The sequence below is a fragment of the Rhinolophus ferrumequinum genome, chromosome 6 (assembly GCF_004115265.2).
Source record: "Rhinolophus ferrumequinum isolate MPI-CBG mRhiFer1 chromosome 6, mRhiFer1_v1.p, whole genome shotgun sequence".
Classification (NCBI taxonomy): Eukaryota; Metazoa; Chordata; class Mammalia; order Chiroptera; family Rhinolophidae; genus Rhinolophus; species Rhinolophus ferrumequinum.
In genome coordinates, this window is record NC_046289.1 from 45,936,189 (window position 1) to 45,956,277 (window position 20,089).

Genomic DNA, 20,089 nt, shown 5'->3' on the forward strand with positions numbered 1-20,089 from the left:
TCCCTCACCTAGGCTCCCCAGGGATTTTGTGATCCAGGTATCAACTACCCCTGCCCTATGTGTTGCACCAAATTAAAAAGTTACTTACCGGTCTCACCTCCGGGGGGGTGGGTAGAGTGAGGGAGTGGAGCCCTGCTGGCTGGCAACAATGGCTGTAGAAGAAAGCCCTGAGTGAGAAGGAGGACATGTCAGTGTAGCACTCCCAGAACCCTGCGATTTAAGCACTTTTTTTACCAGCTGGGTGGGTATTGGAAGGAGTTTCTCCGTGAATTCCTCGCTCCACTTAGTTTTGGGGTGCTGACAGAAAAAACATCTGGTACTTGGCCTGATGTAGTTGCTGGGGATAGATAGTAAGGCTCTATTTTTTCAGCTGCTTGTTTCTCTTTGGCTGTGGGAACACCTGTTCCTTATTCTTCTAAATATCAAAGCCAATTTTCTAGAGGAGTCTGAGAGTCCCCAAGCTCCAAGGGGGGAAATAAACGTCATTTGCTTTAATGATGGTCTGCAGGAGGCTAGGCTTCTGACAGAGTAGAAGCTAAAAAAAAAAAAAAATCTTGCCCGGGATGAGTGGGGGGCTTGCTTTGTGGGCGATGCTAAGGGGTGGTTAGAAGGGCAGGCGGTGGGAAAGGAGGCTTACCTGCTGCATAGGGTAAGTTGTACTGTGCCGGGAGCAAGGAGTACCCCAAGTGGTGGTGGTGGTGGTGTGTGGACATCAGGCGCTGGGAAGGGGATGTGCGGGGCCGGTCTACACTCCTGTCACCGCCTCCTGCTCCCCCAACGCTGCTACAGCTGCCTCCACCCCCAACTACCCCACAGCCTCCCCGATCTCTCTCCTGAGAAGTTTTATCACTTATCTGAAAAGGGAAGCAGACACAAAAGCACGATTATGAGACACACAAGACAGCAAGATGCCCAGAGCCCACATCATGTCTCCTTCAACATGCAGGACCCCCAAGTATCCACTGGTACGTGGAGGAGCCGATGTCAAGTCAGCCACACGCACTGCGGTTAGGGCCGCACGTGCCCACCTTCTCCCAGACCTGACGCTGACCCTGTGGGTCTTTGCTCCTCGTCAGTTATCACTGCCCTTCCCTTACCGTGGGAGACTTGCTCTTGTAGTGACTGGCATGCTGCTGCAAGATGTCCAGGGCTTTGGACTCTGAGCTGGACTTACAGCTGACACTGGGGCTGGCTCGGGCCTTGTCGGCATCTTCACCCCCGGAGACCTTGCTGCCGTATGGGGAGAAAGAGTAGCTGGAGGGTAGGTAGGAACCTGGGGAGGGAGAAACAAAGCAGTCAAGGAGATGGGAGAGGTAGAGAAAGTCTGCTTCAGTGAGCTTGGCGAGATGGCATCAGCTTCCCTAGGCACACACAGGCTGAGATGTTTTCCACCATGCTGTCTTCGGGCTGAGACTTAGTCTGTCTTCCTTTACTGAGCTCTAGAGGCACAACTAGCTCAAGGACATTAGGAACACGGCCCTCAGTTTTTGGGGAAACAACTTCCCCAGAGCCCCCGTCTTGGAGATTCATCTTGGACAGGCGACATGATAAAGTGGAGAGGTCAGAGGATCTGGAGGCAGATGGCCTTGGGCTCACATCCTACCTCTGAGGTTTACCAGGTGGGTAGCCTGGAGCAAACCGACAACATTTTTGAGCTTTAGTTTCTTCGCCATCAAAAGAAGATCTCAATACTTATTTCATAGGGTGATGGGGACGACTGAATAAGATAATGTACATAAATCATCTAGTACAGTGCCTGGCCCAGAGCAGGCACTCATCAAATGGAACTATTATTTTTACATAGACGAATTAGGGGTAACAGGAGAAAGAAACACCACAGGGTGAGACAATCTTCTATCTGCCTGAAAAGCTTACTTGTCCTATTTAGACGACGCATTATAATGTTACGACAGAATCTCAAGACTATTTAGACTGCTCTCCTGTAGGGAGGTGGGAGCTTTAAGAAGTGGAAGTTCTCTTTTACCCCACAGGTACCCCACAATGGCTCTTTAGGCAACAGAAACCAGTGAGTAGAGTTGAATAAGAGCATTTTCTTCTAACAAGGAACACAAAACTCCTACTCTGTGCCCCTTTCCCCAAGAACTCATGGATGGCAGTGTAAAGAGCTTCTTTTTTCCAAGCTGAACCTTTTGTAGCTGGACTTTCCCCGAATCTGACTTCAACCTACTTTTCCCGAATGCGAATGCCTTCCAACCGTACACGGTCTTGCAAACTTGCAAACGAACACATGCATTGCCCTGGTTTGAATGTTGTTTGTTCCACGTGTCTCTCCTGCTACAATTAAGTTGTAAGCTCCTTGAGGGGAGGCCACTAGTCTTCCCTCTTTCTTGTATATTCCCCACAGCACCAAGCACACTGAAAAATGTAGAATATGTGTTTTAAAAAAAATCCCAGCAGAGAGAAGACGGCAGAGGAAGAAAGGGGTTTTACCTTTAGTGACCCAGGAAAGGAGACTGTAGAGGCAACCCTCTAGCTGGAGAGAGGGAGGCAGAGGTGGTCCCACAGACTGTAATTAGGGATCATTCAAGAAGCACGGGGTGAGAGTGGCCACTTCATAGAACGTCACACTCAAACAAGGGCTGTCAACTACCTGAGCCTCCATACGCTTTAGGGAGGAGCAAGAAAACTCTGGTTTTGAAAGCTCTGCTTCCCTTCCTTTCCCGATCAATGCCACGCGGGCTGGAAGGAGTGCTGTACCTGGGTAGTTCTGCATCATGACAGCAGGCATGCCCCGGTAGCTGGGGTGGTTGGGGTCATAGGATTGGCTGTAGGAGTAGCCGTGCATGTAGGGGATGTAGGACTGGTGCTGGGTGAGGGGGGACGACACAGGCACGTGGACACTTGGTCGGGGCTCCTTGCTCCCAAGGCGGGACTCCTCAGACGTGGACAGCTTGCAGTCACTACTTGTGCTTTCCTTCCCGTCCTCCTTGGGGATCGAGTCCTTACTCCGGCTCCTTTCCTCCTTCAATTTGCGGTCCCGTTCCTCTTTCCACCGCTCATCTTCTGACTTGATGTCTGAGTACTTGGCAGGGTAAACATATGTCCACATCCGGGGCTCTGCTTCCTACAACAATCACAGAATGAGCAATCAGGGTTGTACAGATGAGAGAAATTTCAAGCCCACAGTTCCAGAAGAAACACCAGAGCAGATCGTACCACACACCTGGAACAGAGTATGATCAGTGGCCTCTACTGACCTCTGTTTATAATGAACTCTAGTCCCTCTGCTTAAAAGCCCATCCCCTCCCTGCCTGAAAGGAAACAAGATGTGGGGGGAGAAAAGGGAAATCCATCAGTGAGTCTTCTCTAGGAAAGGAAGAAGCATTCTGGGGAAATGACTCCTTGAATAGAAGAGGCCGCTCCCTTTCCAAGGACGTTATGGTGGCTTCACTTCTGTAGAGCAAGCTCAGGGGGGTAGAAGGTCTGACTGTTTCTAAGTCTCTTGAGCAGCGCAAGATGTCAGACCAAGTTCTTAGTTCTAACGCTACCTACAAAATCTTTTTGAAAGTAACTCAGTCTGAGTAGTGTACTTTTGGCCGAGTCTAAAAAAGGGAGGGATCACCACTAACTCATTCCAGAGGAACCAAACAGCGAAGGAAACACTGGACTAGGCCTCCAGTTCCGGCTCTGCTAGTGAAGTCTCAAGTAACCCTACACAGATCAAGCTATCTTACCTGGGACTTGCTTGTCAAATGGGAAACACACCTTTTACTCACGTAAAAGTGCTTTTTTAAAAACATTAAAATGATTCACAAAAGTAAAAAATCCCTAAAATGTCAGATTTCTCCTGCTAATCTGTATTCTGTTGACCCCCGACATCAGGAAAACCCTGATTTGTGAGGAAGAGAGAAAGACTATCAAACAAGTCTTTCTATTTCCTCCCAGAATAGTTAGTTACCTGTCGGTACCAAAGAATTGGATCCACCTCTGCCTGTCGGCCACACTCAGCACCTGTCTTGGCTTCAGAAGCCTCCTTGCCTAGGTGGCCGGCCTCACTCAGCTTCACTTTAAGTGCTTCTGGGGCCTGGCTGGGGAGTTTGGAAGAGTCATCTAACTTGGGAATGATGACTGATTTGGCAGGGTCAGCCCCTGGCTCCTTGGCCTTGCCGGGTCCTGACTTCACCAGGTCTGTCAGGCTGGGGGCCTTGGTGAGAGTGGGTGGAATTGACGGCTTTTGCTTCCATTCTTCCTTGAGAGCGGCTTCCCGCTCCTTCATGCCCAGCTCTGCCTTCTTGTCCAGGCCACGCTGCTGCTCCAGGCTCTGCCGTTTCTGCTGTTCCTCATACTGCTGCCGGTAAGCTGTGTTCGTGCTCAGGAGGTGGGTGTGGTAACTCTGGTCGCTGTAGCCATAAGGGGGTACATAGGCGTACTGGTTGTAGTAAAGGGACTGCATGTACATGTTGGGACGCTGCTGGATGACGGAGGGCTGCTGACTGGAATTGCTTAGCTCTGGCTTCTTTTCCTCACAGACATCGTTCTTTACTTTGCCCTCTATGCTCTCAGGCTCCTCATCCTTTTTTGTCTTCAGGGCCTGGCTCTCCACTCCTGCCTGGCTGCTGGGGTTCAGAGCCCCTGGGCTGGACTGTGCGTAACTTGGAGAGTAGTAACTCTCAAAGCCTTGGTAATACGGTGAGTCTTTGCTCTGTGGCTGAGGGGGGAAAAGAGTTTTCTTAGCACCTTCCTTAACCAACTGTTCGGGGTCCTTCGACTTGACACTGTCCACTTTGCCCTCCCCATCCTCCCCAGCATCGGAGATGTCCGAGTAGGCGGGGCTGTTGGTTTTGACCGAGCTGGCTTCAGCGCCATTCTGGGTCACTACATGTAAGGGAGTCATGGGCTGGGTAGGGGTAGTGCTGTCCAGGCGGCTACTGCCTCCAATGGAAGGGCTGGGGGCATTGTCCGTGAAGCTGTAAATCTTGTCAGCTTCGGCCTTGATGCTAGCCAGTCGGCTTTGGTGGGGGTCTGATGAGCCATTTAGGAGCCCCTCCATTTTCATCCCATCTCCGGATGATTCCCTGAATGGGCTTTTGCCTTCTTCTGCTCGACACACCTTCCCAGGAGTCAGAGGACTTTCAAGTTCCTTTGAAGACTCCTTCTTTTTTTTGTCTTTCTTTTTCTTGTCCTTGGCTGGAGTCAAGGAAGGGTTGACTGTGAAAGGTTCCCCCATCACAGTGGGCTTGGGCTGAATGGGCTTGAGCTGGGGGCTGTTGGGCATAGCTTGGACCACCGTGGTGGTCAGGCCCGAGGAGGAGCCAGGGCTGGCTGCTGTGAAGGTGGCTGTCTGGAAGGTGTAGATTTGCTGTGCGGGGATGGCAGGAGCAATGGGCCGGGCTGACTTTAAGCTCTTGGAAGAAATCTTTTCAGGTTTCAAACTAGAGGGTTTTTTACATTTTTCTTTTTCCATACACTTTCTTTCCAAAGAATCAAAGGCATCATTGCTTGTTTCATCCATTACTGAGGGTCCATCATCAGAGCCATCATTGGATAAGGCCCCGAGATCTGTGTCCCCTTCCCCACTCAACTTTTTCTTACAGAGGCCTTTTGTGCTGAATTTGCTTGAAGGGCTATGAGGCTCTACGAGCCGAACTTTGGGGGTAGCTGAGCGGGCAGGGGATAAGGAACCTTTTTGTGAGACAGATGCACCATTGCAGCTGCCGAGGTCTGCATGGAGGGCAGGCTCCTCTCCGTACTCACTGTCTCCATCTGCTTCTGGTTTGCTGTCATCATCTGTATGGGCATGAGCTTGGTGGTACTTAAGTCCATTAATGTGCTTGTACTTTTTGTTGCAGTTTGGGTGGGGACAGTCAATCAAGACGGGGGAGGAACAATTTCTGTCTAGAATAGTGGGTTCCACCTTCGTCCCAGGGAGGGGGCCAGTGGCTGAGCCCATGGAATTCGTACGGACACGCTTGCTCCCTTTGGAGTCCTCTGAGCTAGAATTCAGCTCCATGTCTGAAAGGGGTTTGTTTTTCCTCTTATTTGCTGAGGAAGGACTGGCCTTGACATCTTCAGAGGTGCCACTGGCAGGTGGGCGATGCTCTGAAGAATTCTGGCTGCCTCGACGGCCTTTGCTATTGGCTCCTGCTCGGGTTTTGCTGCTGCTGCTGGTCCCTTTGCTGTCAGAGGCTGTGGTTGTCTCACTGACAGGTGTGTTACTGTTGGGACGAACGCGTTTGCCTCTCCCCCGACCGTTTCGCATTTCCAAGTCACTGGTGGGGGAGTCACAGAACCTTGGCAATAGACAAACACAACAGGATATTATTAAAAAGAGAACACATCTTCAAACCAGTTTAGCTGCAGTCTCCAGAAGAACTGTCCAGATGGTAACTATCATTTTCAATGAATATGATTTGTTAAAGGAACTTTTGAAAGCATTAAGCGGTGGGAACTGCATTAAGCGGTGAGTTCTAGGAGGCTGTCTGAATACTAGCTGTAGATTATTCCCCAACATCTGGGTTCCTCCAACCCTGGCAAACCGGAAACTAACATGATGAATAAGCTGTAACGTGCCATTCACTGAAATGTCAATCTTAAGATCAAATCGCAATTTGAAAAGGCCCTTGTGAAACAGATCCCCATTGTCTAGTGAAGTTTATAAAACTGAAGTGTTCTTGCGTTTAAACTTCTAAGAGATAGCTACGATTAAAAAGTATCGCCAATGAATGCGTGTTCACCCATCATTAGACTCTATGGCCTCGGTCTTATGGTGATTATAGGTACTACCCGTCGGAGTTCAAATTTCAGACAAAAGCTTAAATAGGACCTTCTCCCCATTCCTACCCAACCCATGAACACCTAATTCATTTCTTCTGTCAGATGAATGTAGTGCTTTTCCTTGTCTCTACACCACAATGTCCTTTAAAAGCTGGGTGTCTTTTAAAAGCTAACCAACTCTAGCTGGATAAAGGTACAAGCCATCACTGATTAGGGTGGTTCACATTAACATAAACTAAAAAGCTGTAGAGTGCTTACCTGGGTGGTGCCCAATCATGCCGTGTGCAGTCAAGAAGGGTACCTACGTATGTCTTGTTCCTCCATGTTACATTCACCACCAACATTCCTGGAAGACAAGACGACTCAGATATAGATGACAGAAGCCCTTTTGGCCACTGAGAAATATACTTCCCATTTGAGTAGCATTCTGGCTCCCGTAGGAGAGTTTAAGGAGTACTCTGGGTCCCAATGAGACAACAGAATTAGGCTAATAGTTCTATGGGAACTGCCCTTAGGATGGGCAATAGTTGCCAAGATTTCATGGTCCAGTTAAGGCACATTTTCATTAAATAAATAAATAAATAAATTCAAACATACTGAAAAAATACAAAGAAACACCTACCAAAAACCCATGTACCCAACACCCAGTTCAATGATTTATAAGATTTGTGTCAATTATGGATCCTGTGTTTGGTGTCAACTCTAAGAATTCTTTGCCCATTGAAGATTGTCATCTAAGTTTTCCAGTTTTCGGTTTGTCCTTGATCCATTTTGAGTCAATTTTTGCACGAGATTCGTTTTTTTGGCCTATGATGACCAGCTGTTTCACTACCACTTGTTGAAAAGGCTATCTTTCATCCTAAGAATTGCTTTTGTACCTTTGTCAAAATGAGCTGGGTGCATTTGTGTGTCTATTTCTGGGTTCTCGGTTCTGTTCCATGGTTGATTACTGTGGCTATTAATAAGTCTTGAAATCAGGGAGCCTTATTCCTCCCACTTCTTCTTTTTCAAAACTGTTTTAACTGTTTTAGTTCCTTTGGCCTTTCCATAAAAATTTTAGAATAATCTTATCTGTATCTACAAAATACCTTGTTGGAATTTTGACAGGAATGGCATTAAACCTATGTATCCATTTGGGAAAAAACTTGACATCTTTACTATGGGCTTCCCGTTTGTTTAGAGCTTTGATTTCTTTCATCAGCATTGTATAGTTCCAGCATACAAATCTTGTAAATATTTTGCTAAATTTACACCTAAGTATTTCATTTTTTTGAGCTATTTTAAATGGTACTGTATTTTTAATTTCAGTATCCGTGTGTTCATAGCTAGTAGATTGTAGACATACAAGTGATTTTTGTATATTTATTTTGTCTTCTATGATCTAGCTGAACTCATTAATTCTGGGAGGTTTTTTTTTGCATATTCATTGGGATTTTCTATGTAGACAATCATGTACTGTGCAAGTAAGTACAGTTGTATTTCTTCTTTTCTGATCTCTATGCCTTTTAAATCCTTTTCTTGCCTTATTGCACTAGCTAGAACTTCCAGCACTGTGCTGAGTAAGAGTAGTGAGAGAAAACATCCTTGCTTTGTTCCTGCTCTGAGGGAGGAAACGTTCAGTCTTTCATCATTAAGTATAATGTTCAGCTCCATGTCAGGGATATATGAGGCAAAAATATAACCCAAGGAACTCACCACATGTCATTCCTCAGGTCCTGAGGTTCCTAGCTGGTCTGCCTTCTTTTCTCCACATTTTACAGGCTTGTTATGTTTTATATGTAATAGACCTGGTTTTTAGTTGTATTTGGTGGGAGAAGTAGGGAGAGGTTATGTGTATTTCACCCTCCCCAAAGTGGAAGTCCTGGTTAATTTTATTGGTTACCTTTCTTAGCATTAGATTTCTATTATATAAAATTTTTTGAGCAGGTTTTTTTTTGAGTGGGATGTTTTTGTTACTAATTTTCCCCCTTCTCTGTTCCATAGTTTTACAATTTCTTCCATCTAGTACCCTAACAACCTAGTCTGAACAGGTCTTCTAATGGCCTGTGCTGTTAGAAGAAATTTAGGATATCATAGTTCTCATCATTGAACCAGCAGGCAGTGTGACACACTGCTTCACAACTCCTTAGGCTTCCCTCCTTCCCTATTCAATTAACTTTATTTTTTTCTCCCCTTCTTCCGCCTCCCCGCCTCCCACACCCCCTCCAGTTCAAGCCACTGTTTCTCAGTCTAGTTGTGTAGGACACAGCTCCCTGGCCCATGCTGGTATTATGAGCTGTGCACTCCCGCAGGCTGAGGCAGCAACCAACCGCTCACAGCACCTCTCACTGGCTGCTCATGATTGTTGTTCACAATCTTAGCTGTAGAGGGCGCAGCTTACTGGCCCATGTGGGAATCGAACCAGTGACCTGGAGTTAGGATCACGGTGCTCCAACCACCTGAGCCACCGGGCCGGCCCTCAATTAACTTTTTAAAGCCTCTTATTATGAATCTGGTTGGGGGTTGGCATTTCACTCCCCTGGCTTCAAGTTCTATCTCATTAGGGGTATTTCTAATTACTGCTCAGGAATTTTCTCTTTGGATTCAGATTTTAGGATGTTCTATCATAAAACTAGAGCAGACAAGGGAACTGGGAAAATAAAAAAGGATTATCCTTCCAGAAAGTCTCAATCTAATGAAATTAGGGCAGGAAAAACTTTTGGTTTGGGCAATTGGATCCTAATTCAAACATTCATTGAACATCTATTACGTGCTAGGTGTTTTCATGATCTTACTGAATAGTCCACAGCCTTAAACCACTTTTTGAACAAATCAGGCCACAAAGAGAAAACAGTCCTTGCAACAATACTGTCTTATAGAGGTTGTGAAAGCTACCTTGCAAAGTTGAAAATGAAAGCCCAGAAGTTAAGTACTTTACCAAAGGTCTCATTTATTAGTGGTCAGATCTTTAAGACGTCACACAGCTATCTTTAGTGGATTCTGATTCTTTTTACACAATTTCTTTAAGATGTCCCTTTATCTTAAGGATTTACCAAAAAAAACCCCTCAAAAACACACATACAAGATTGCCGAAGGGGCGGGGGGGTGGTGTGCATCCAGAGGAAAAAAGGATTCTTATCCTTTCTAGGGTCCTGGCATCTTAAGGAAAATGGAAAACCTCCTAAAAAAGCAATTAGACTAAATTTTCTCTGGCTATTAGCAAAGTGAATTCAAATGGATGTCTCCTTCCAGTGATGGGCTGCTCTGATTACTGCATAATCAATTTGAACAGGAACAGAGTCCATTTACTTCTACACAAGGTAAGACTTAGAGATAGGCAACTGATTAAGAAGGGTAGATGAGCAAAGCAGTATATAGAGAGCAGGCATACAATTGGAAGATGAATGCCTGTTAGTCCTAGTCTTGAAACAGCTGGGCAGGAACACGTATTTATAAATCTGTCTTCTTCCTCTGCTATAATCTGCAAACCTTAGGAATAATGAATGAGCTGAAAAGAAGACAGGTCAGATAGAGTGCTGGAAGTGGGAGAGGGGAAGAGGAAAAATTCTGTATGGAAAAACAAAATGAAAGCTTGTTTAAATGTCAAAGCAAACACATTTTTCTGAAGTGTAACTCTCTCCCTACAAGGTTCTGAGTTGAGACAGCTGGGAGAATACGAGGACAGGAAAGAAAGAGCGGAAAAAAACACTTAACAGACCTAGTTTCTCCATTAGGGGCTAGCTTTAGGGCAGCAAGCAGGCTGAAGAGAAAGAAAAATTGGTTTTCATTTTAGAAAGCTTCCTATTTTGAATAAGTGTTCACAAAATAGGGAAAGACTTGGCTTGTTTGAAGATAATGGTAACAATAATGCTAAAAATAGCAGTACTAAATAGTGCTTTGTGTTTCTCTAGGTGGTTAACCAGTTTCGTATTTATCAAGGGTCTTACAAACATAATCTCATTAAACGCTGAGTTGTAGAGTGCTGAGTGCTCTCCTTCTTAAAGGGGAGCAACACTGGAACAACATAAAGGAGAAATTACTTAGGTATAAGGCATCGGTCAAGTTCTCCCAGGTCTCAGGAAACGTGCAATGCTGAGACAAAACCTACTCCCAAAGCTGCCCTGCTTTGCTTCAGAGGACAATTCAAAGCCTCAAAACAGCTGTGTATTCAAGACAATCCAAGTCACAGTAGTGGAAAGAATACATTCTGTTGGTAGGTACTTTCTCTCAGGGATCTGGTACCGTCATGCTCAGTTGACCACTCTCCTTGGAACACTTCCTTCATTTGGCTTCCAGGACAGGGATACCACACTCTCCTGGTTTTCCTCTTATCTTTCTGGTCACAAATCAGCATCTTCTGCTTCCTCCTGTCTAACTGATGACTCGTGAATTTCTATCTCCAGCTCCAACCTTTGCCCTGAACTCCAGTTTCATGTATCTAATTTCAAATTTGACATTTCCATTTGATGTCTAAATAGAGACCTCAAACTTAACATGACCCAGACTGGTCTCCTGATATCCACTCTCCTTCCCCTTAACAGCCACCCCCCCCCCCATTTTTACAACAACTGGCTAAGTTTTCCCTGTTTCAGGTAATGGCATCTCCATCCTTTTAGGTCAAAAACTCTGGGAGTTTTACTTGACTCCTTTCTTACTCTCAAGCCCCACATTTGACAGTCAGCAAATCTTGTTGCCTCAACCTTCAAAATATATCCAGATTTTGACCGTATCTCACAATCTCTACTTCTCCAGCTCCAAGAACTCCTTAAATTATTGCAACAGCCTCCTAGCTTACTTCCATCCTTATCCCTCTCTGACCTATTCTCAACACAGGAGCCAGAGACAGCCTGTTAAACCCTCAATCATATCCTATAATTCCTCTGGCTCAAAACCTTCCAAAGCCTGCTTCCCATTTCACTCAGATTAAAGGCCTAAATTCTTATTGTGACCTTAAAGAACTCACATGATGTTGACCTGTATTACCTCTCTGATTAATGTCATCTCCTACGGCTCTGCTCCTTATTCTGTTCTAGCTCAGTGACCTACTTGTTCTTTGAACACAACAGGCATGCTCCCATCTCAGGGCCTTTGAACTTGTCATTCCATCTACCTGCAACATCCCCCCACAGCCCCCCCATTCGCAAAGCTTACTCTCCGTTAACTTCGTTTAAATCTCTTCTCAAAAGGCATCTCAGTGAGGCTAATTCTCACCCCTTCATTTATATACTCCTTAGTTCCATTTCCTTCTTTTCCCCATCCATAGTATTTATCAGTATGTAACAAAGAAGAACTTTTATTTATTTATCTTGTTTATTGTCTGTTTGGTGCTATTAGAATGAAACTTTCTATGAAAGCAAGGATTTTTATCAGTTTTTTTCCCACTGCTGTATCTCTAACTACTAGAAACATGTTTGGCATATAGTAGGTGCTCAATAAACACTATATATGTTGAATGAATGAATGCTCCTTATTTCTCTCCAGAAACACTGTTCAAGGAAATAAAAATTTAAAAATAGTTCCATCCTTATACGTGAGTCTAAGGAGGCTTACTAGTGTTTGAAATGAATGATGGTTTATTTTGTGGGCTGAGTAAGCATCTCCTTCATCCAAATGAGTCAGTAACTAGCTGTATAATTCTGGGCAAGCTACTTTATCTTCCTGGGTTTCAATTTCCTCATTTGTAAAACGAGAGGGTTGGAATAGATGGATAACCTTCAAGCCTCCTTCCAACTCTAAAATTCTGGGATTCTATGAAAGGCTATGACACTCAAGCACTTAAAAGTATAAATGATAAAATGCCATTTCCCATGGAGTTTTAACAATGATCAAAGGCTTAAGCTGAAGAAAATACAAGGCATAAAGTATAAGGCATGTCATTTCAGACATTATTTACCTGGTAGAAAAAAATTTTATCCGAGTGGGAGTATAAATTGGTAAAAGCACCCTGGAAAACTATTTTATTTCTACCAAAACTTAGGTATTTCTAAGCAGACCTACTAATACTAAACATACACCTATCCTATAACCCAGCAATTCTTAGAAATAAGAGCTTATATCCAACAAGAGGCATTAAAGAATGTTCATACATAGTAGCTTCACTCCTAGTAGCCCCAAACTGGAAATAACTCAAATGTCAATAAAAAGCAGAATGGATAAATTGTGGTATAATCATAATGTAATACTATACGGCACTGAAGAATGAACTACTGTTACACGCTGAAGCATGGATGAATCTCACAGGCATAATGTTAAGTGAAAAACGCCAGACAAAAGAGTACATACTAGATGATCACATTTGAAGACAGAAAAACTCATCTATGATGATAAAAATCAGAATGGTGGTTACCTTTTGGGGTGGTATTGACGGGAGAGAGCATGAGAGAACCTTCCAGGGATACTGATAACATTCTAATTCTGGATATAGGTAGTGGTCACAGAGCTATACACATATGTAAAAATTAATCAAACCATGTACTTAATATTTGTGCATTTTATTTATGTTATACACCAATAAAATATTAAAGTGATCTGCAGCAGGCAGTGGGTTCTCTCTCAGTAGCAGTCAACTCCAAGAGTTAAAAACTCTCTGGAATATAGTGACCAACTCAATCAGTTAACTTCCACAGAGAAAGACCATCTCCCCTGAGATTAATCAACAAAGAATTATTGGGCATCAACATGTGCCAGGGGATTACGTTGGGCACAAAGTATAAAAAATGTATATAATGCTTTATTTATTGACAACACTGTTCCTCATGGTTTTTCCAGCCTGTTTTAATAAATAAGCTTGAGACAGTTAACTTGTGAAATCTCTAAAGTTTTCTACTGTTACTACCATGTTTCCCCAAAAATAAGACCTAACTGGACCATCAGCTCTAATGCGTCTTTTGGAGCAAAAATTAATATAAGACCTGGGCTTATTTTAATATAAGACCAGATATGATATAATATAATACCGGTATAATATAATACTGGGTATAATATAATATAATACCGGGCCTTATATTAATTTTTGCTCCAAAGATGCATTAGAGCTGATGGTCTGGCTAGGTCTTATTTTTGGGGAAACACAGTATTGCTGGTGGGTGTTTAAAATTGGTTCAACCTATGTATAAAATTGGTTCAACCTTTGATGGCAATCTGGCACTATCTTTCAAAAAGCAAATTCTTTGATCCAACAAATATGCTTGTAAGCATTTACCCATAAATGTTCTCAGTATAAAAACTAAAGTGTTTGCTGCAACACTGTTTAATAACAAAAGATGGGAAACAAACTAAATGTCCTTCAATGAGGGACCCATTAAATATATTTTTGTACATTCACACAATGAAACACTATGCAGCTGTGAAAACAAATGAACTATAAACTGTTAATGGAACCAATACTTAGATATACATGTGAGTAAAAAACAAAGCAAGGTACAGAATAGTAACTATAGAATGCTACTATCTGTATAAAAAATAAGTGTATGAATCTGTATTTATAAGTGTATAGAATGACTCTGGAAGGATAAATAAACTAGGAATAGTGGTCTTTGCCAGAGAGGTAAACCGGGTGGCTGGGATGCAGGTGAAGAAAACTTGTTTTCATTCTATGCATGTCTTACCTACTCAAAAAACAAAGACAGAAATAGTTATTAATTTTGGTAGGAATATTTAAAAAAATTTAAAAAACGTTCCTTTTAGGAAAGAATGCTGGCACTACTGAAAACTACTGAACTTGAAAAGGGCATTCAAGTGGCAGAATAGATACCATCTCCAAGACCCTGTCTTATTTCTTTAAATCGGCAACTTCTCTATGCAATTAGGAGTATGAGTGATTGTGGCAGTTTTTAACTATGTCCACAGATTCTTTGATATTCCTCCCTTCAAAAAGGTAGGTTCTAATTCCCCTCACCTTGAGTGTGGGCTGCATTTAGCAATGTGTTTCTAATTAAACCCAGTGTGGTGGAAGTGATGTGCATGGCTTCTCGGGCTAAGTGAGAAATGGCCATGTGGGTTCCTCCTTGCTTTTGCTTTTCTTGGGGAAGTCAGCCGCTGTGTTGTGAGGACTCCAGCAGCACACCCTAGGGAGCCTCCGGTCCACGGGGCCAGAAATGGAGCCTCCTGCTAACGGCCATGTGACTGAGCCAACTCGGAAGTGGATCCTTCAGCCTCAAATAAGCTTCCAGACAATGGCCGCCCCAACTGACATCTTGAATGTAACTTCATGAGAGACCTCGAGACACAACCAGCCACCTAAGCCACTCCAGAATTCCTGACCCACAGAAACTATGGGACATAATAAATACTGTTTTAGACTGCTATGTTTTGGGGGTAATTTGTTAACCTGGAGCAGTGTCTTATCCTGAGTAGACAAATAATTTAACTTATTCCTTCCTGGAGCAAGTAAGTACTGAGCTTGTATTATTTGCCAGACATTGTGCTAAGTAGTGAAGTTACAAAAAAACAGCTAAGAAGATATGAAGGTCCATCCATTCCTGGGCTGGGAGCAAATATTTATTAAGAATCTACTTTGTGGAATTCTCTGGACTAGGCACTGGAGAACAAAGATAAATAAGGCCAGCTGCCTGCTCTCAACATAAGGGACTGAAAAACTGGAAGGGTAGGGGGAAGATGTCACGTGTGACCGAATACTCCAGTAACTGAGTTTTCAAATGGAAACATCAGCATTTGCCTACATGCTGCTTTTGAATCTTGTTTCAATCCCAGTTGATGCTGACAACTACTCCCTGGAAAGGGCAGGTTAGCATGCACATATGCTGGCTTGTATTCATTCATTCATCCATCATTCATTCATTCAACAAATGAACACCTACTCTGGGCCAGACACGGTTCCAAAGTGATGGAATACAGCAATGCACAAAAACTGACAGTCCCTGCTCTTACGCAACTTATATTCAAGTGATAGGAGACAGACAATAAATAAACATGTTAGGGAGTGGTGAGCACGATGGAGAAAAATAAAGCAAGAGCAGAGGAATAGAGGATGTGAGGGGTGAGGATATAGCTATTTTGTAAAAGACAGTCAAGAATAGCTTTATGAGAAGGTAACATTCAGAGAACGTGACAAGCAGAGAAACCTTGAGAGAGGTGAGAGTAGCCGTGTGGAAATGAGGACGACGGACATTTTAGGCAGAGGAAACAGCAGGTACAAAGGTCCTGTAGTGGGGAATGTGCTTGGCAGGTTCTGAGAACAACCAAGCGAGAGAGGCACAGTGGAGTAAGTGAGGGGAAGAGATGAGGTCAGAGACCAGGGCGGGCCAGAGTATGCAGACCGGGGCTGACGGGCTTCTAATCTGAGGGACACGAAGTAAACATTTCAGGCTTTGCAGGCCGCACAGTCTCTGCGGCAACTTTCCAACTCTTACAGCACAAGAAGAGTCACAGACAATATGTAAACAAATGGGAATAGCTGTGTTTCAATAAAATTACAAAAACAGGTACAAGACTGGATCTGGCACTAGGGCTGTGGTTTGCAGACCCCTGATATAGGTCATCGAACTACTTGCAGGACAAATGATGGAGACCGGAGGGGAATAGTTTATGCCCAGGCTCTGGCCTCAGAAAGCATTCTCACTGAAACAAACCTATAATGAGAACCAACTGAAATACTTCCATTAATAATATTAGGCACGCAGAAGTTGTATGACAGATAAAACAAACAAACAAAAAAAAAAACAACAAAATAAAACAAAGCAGCTTATCTGGGACCCAAAATAACAGTTATTTAACTGTTTCTACAGAAAAATGTTTTGAGTTCCAAAAACTGTTTTGAAATTTAAATTAACTTTGAAACACAAGCCATCCATAAGTTGAGGACTCTCCATATAAAGAGGATATTTTAATCCTTTCCTTGATAACTCAGGGACATTATTCTAGATATGATTACCCTGTGGTATTGTAAGTATTTCTTTAAAGGTTACTGAGCAGCTACGGGTTAATGGCCCTCTATTAATGGTGACCAAATTGATCTGTTGAATTTTTGTGTTTTGCTTTTCAGTCTCCTCTCACTTTTTCTTATTACTATGTCTACGCCTTTTGCAGTAGTGGTCTTTCCCTTATTGCCAATCTCTATATCATATCCAACTTCCTTCTTGTAATCGACCCTAGATGAGGAAATCACGCACTCAATACTAAAGTCGCTCTACCATCAGGCCCTTCAGTCCTGTTATCTGACTTCATGGCCATATACATTCCACATCCATTAACTCCATGATTCTCGGAAGAGTCTATTATATTTGGAACTCAAAGTTCATGGGGAAAAATTCTGTAGCGAATAGCCAAAGGAATCAGTCAGACAAACCATTTTTGATAACTCCCCACAACTAATCTGTCAGTGAGCTTTGAATGCAGTGTGTGTGGGGGTGTGGTCAATGTCCAATAAACATTTTTTTTTTAATCGAAGACTTGATTTTTTTTCCCTCTTTTAAGTGCCATTTCTTCCAATGGGTAATTTATGTCTTGGTCCAGGTGCCAAGAACACCTAGCCATAGCTACAAAACGAAACATACAACTTTAAGGCTCTGCTAGACAGAAAAAAAAAACTAGAATTGCTTAAGGCAATGGTTCTCAAAGTGTGGTTCAGGGACCCCTGGAAGTCCCCGAAGACTTTGTAGTTTTAAGGGGTCTACAAAGTCAAAACTATTTTCATAATTATATTAAGACAAATTTATCTTTTTATTTTCATTCTCACATGAGTACACCTAAGTTTTCCAAAGGCTACATGACATGTGATACTTCAACAAATTGTCTTCTATTAAGTCAGGTATCAAAAAGATTTGTAAAAATGTAAAAACAATGCTATCCTTTTCACTAAATATTTTTGTTTCGAAACTATAGTGATTTTTCATAAATACAGGTTATGTTAACACATGTAATAGGGTTGTTATTGTTAAATGGATTAATAAATACACATTTTAAGTTTCTCAGTTTTTAAATTCCTATTATAGTAAATAAAATAAACTACGACAGATATAAACAAAGGCTCTTAAAGGTCCTAAATAATTTTTAAGAGTGGAAAGGAGTCCTGAATCTAAAAAGTTTTTGAACTGCTGATTTAAGGAATAAAAGCCAAGCATTGTTTTTACGTTTGCCTTTTTATCGAGATGTTAAATAAGCTGCTACTACCTTCATGCTGGGAGACAGAAAGCTGGGGACCATCCAGTTCTATCACTGCTGTCAGTTTTGTGTTCTGGGGATCTGCTTGCCCGGTTGGAATTCTCCTACGTTCTGAGAATTCTGGATCCTGAAGAGTGGAACTGATGAAGTATGAAGTGTAAAGGAAGCAGGGAGCTCGGGGCATAACCAGAAGGGCTCATGAGCTAGAGGAGGAAGCAGAGCTGGCTTTCTGGGGCATTTGGATAGAGCCAGTCACCATGGCTTATCCATTCTGCCTTTGAATTTTCCCTGAATAATGTCTTCTTCTCCATCCCACCACAACTACCAGAGTTCAAAGTCCTCATTAACTCACTTCTAGACTATTCCAACAGCCTTTGAATTGTGCTCCCTAACTCTCGTCTTTCTTTTTGTCAATCCAGCCAGTAAACCACTGTCAGATTAATCTACCTCAAACAATGCTTTTCACACAATTAGCCAGTAAACGTATTACTTATTATACCCCATCATTGTGCCAAGTGCTAATGGAGATTCAAAACCTTCCTGAACTGAAAGTTTTACTCTGTTGGGGGAGGGAAATGAATATACATAAAATCATTAGTTAAAAAAATACATATACTACATACTATGTATGGTACAGCCATGTGACACATCAGACAAGGAAGAATAGGTAGGATTTTGTAAATAGTAATGGGACCTGGGATGAGCGTGGCACACATAAGAAAGGCTGAGACCATATGACGATAAGCTGAGGCTGTGTGTTAAGAGAGAACGAAGAACTTGAAGAAGCTAGTCTAATACTTGATGCTAAATAAATATTTGTTAATTGTTACCAGTTGGTGCCTTAATGAATTATAAAATAAGTTATAGAGGGGTGGCTGGTTAGCTCAGTTGGTTAGAGCATGATGCTCATAACACCAGGGTTGCCGGTTCGATCCCCACATGGGCCACTGTGAGATGTGCCTCCACAACTAGACTGAAACTACTTTACTTGGATCTGATGTGTTCTGGAAAAACACACTTAAAATAAACAAAAGTTAAACAAAAAAGTTATAGATAGAAAATAACAACTTTTGATTGGTGTGCTGGGTTGTACAATTCCCATGCTCCATCCCCCTCGTAGCCGTTCTTCATGCTTAATGTACACATTTTGTTTGTATATGTTGTATAAAACGTATACGGCTTTGATTTCATGTATTTTAATTTATATATATAATATTGTTATAGATCTCATTCTGTTTTTTTTTTTGTTTCCTAACTTGGCACTGTGTTGTTAAGAGTCATCCATATTGCTATATTGTAACTAACCCATAGGTTATTTGTAATGTCTGTATGTGTCATTTAATAATCAACATTTAGTAGATTCTTATCAGTAGTTATCTCCAGGGCTCTGGAGATAAAAGACATGAAATAGAAGCCATGGTCCCTATCCTATCCTTAGGTATCTAATAATCCAGCTGGAACAGATAAAGACACAAAAAGATAACGTGTTATCAGCAGCAGTTGATAAAGACAAAGTAAAGTCTGGTTGATTGGCCGAGTGAACTACACCTTACCATATCATGACTTATTTCGTAAAAAAGGAGACAGGAAGAATGTAGCATCTAGATTTAAATGAACTGGTATGGTGAAGTTGTAAAATAACATTTTAAACTTTTTGAGACTTTTCTCTAGATGGTGCTAGAGCAACCACATTGTCTATAACTCAAGGTTCCTTCAACATTATAAAGAATAAGAGAGAATTTATAGCTCATTAGCAACCTGATGGCTTCTCTACCACTTTTATTGACCTTTGGTTTTCAGTCTTGGACTGTGGGAGATGCTGGGCATTGCTAAGAAATTAAAATCACAGACAACTACTCAAACACCAATGACTTCTCACCCAATCTACAAAAAGCTATTAATTTAAAGCAATGTTCTGTTTGTACAGGTCTGTGGGTGGAGAATTGGGGTTGAATAATTTTCAGACTGATTCCAGGAAGGTTATAATCTCTAAGGAAGTAAAGGTGACAAAACCTCTTAATATAAAGTGGAAGGCATCACCAGCAATTCTTGCCACGACTAATTCAAAAGCTCCAAGGCATGCACAGGGTAGGTAAGAATATCCTCACCTGCCTAAGGAAATAAGGGGTTATTTAATAAAGACCCGTAAGTTTTGAAAGATTAGCTAAAATGAAATTATTGCTGGCTGCATGCCGAGCAGCTACCCAAGTCTGTCAGATCAGGCAGCTGTCCCAGACGGAGGCCCCGCCCAGGA

The 20,089-nt window shown here is 42.5% G+C and overlaps 1 protein-coding gene across 2 annotated transcripts in view; it reads right to left on the minus strand.

Annotated features, from left to right (window-relative positions):
* ZNF609 (zinc finger protein 609) overlaps nt 1-20,089 on the minus strand; it is a 183,792-nt gene that overhangs the window by 2,098 nt on the left and 161,605 nt on the right. The window contains exons 4-9 of one of the 2 annotated variants that reach the window (XM_033108717.1): nt 6,994-7,081; nt 3,920-6,251; nt 2,719-3,085; nt 1,098-1,273; nt 638-854; nt 89-152 (exon numbers count right to left, since the gene is read on the minus strand). In XM_033108717.1, the coding sequence (XP_032964608.1) occupies nt 94-152; nt 638-854; nt 1,098-1,273; nt 2,719-3,085; nt 3,920-6,251; nt 6,994-7,081 (3,239 nt within the window). In that variant the 3' untranslated portion in view covers nt 89-93. Of the gene's footprint in view, nt 1-88; nt 168-637; nt 855-1,097; nt 1,274-2,718; nt 3,086-3,919; nt 6,252-6,993; nt 7,082-20,089 lie in introns of both variants that reach the window. The other variant, XM_033108716.1, reaches the window with a different exon arrangement.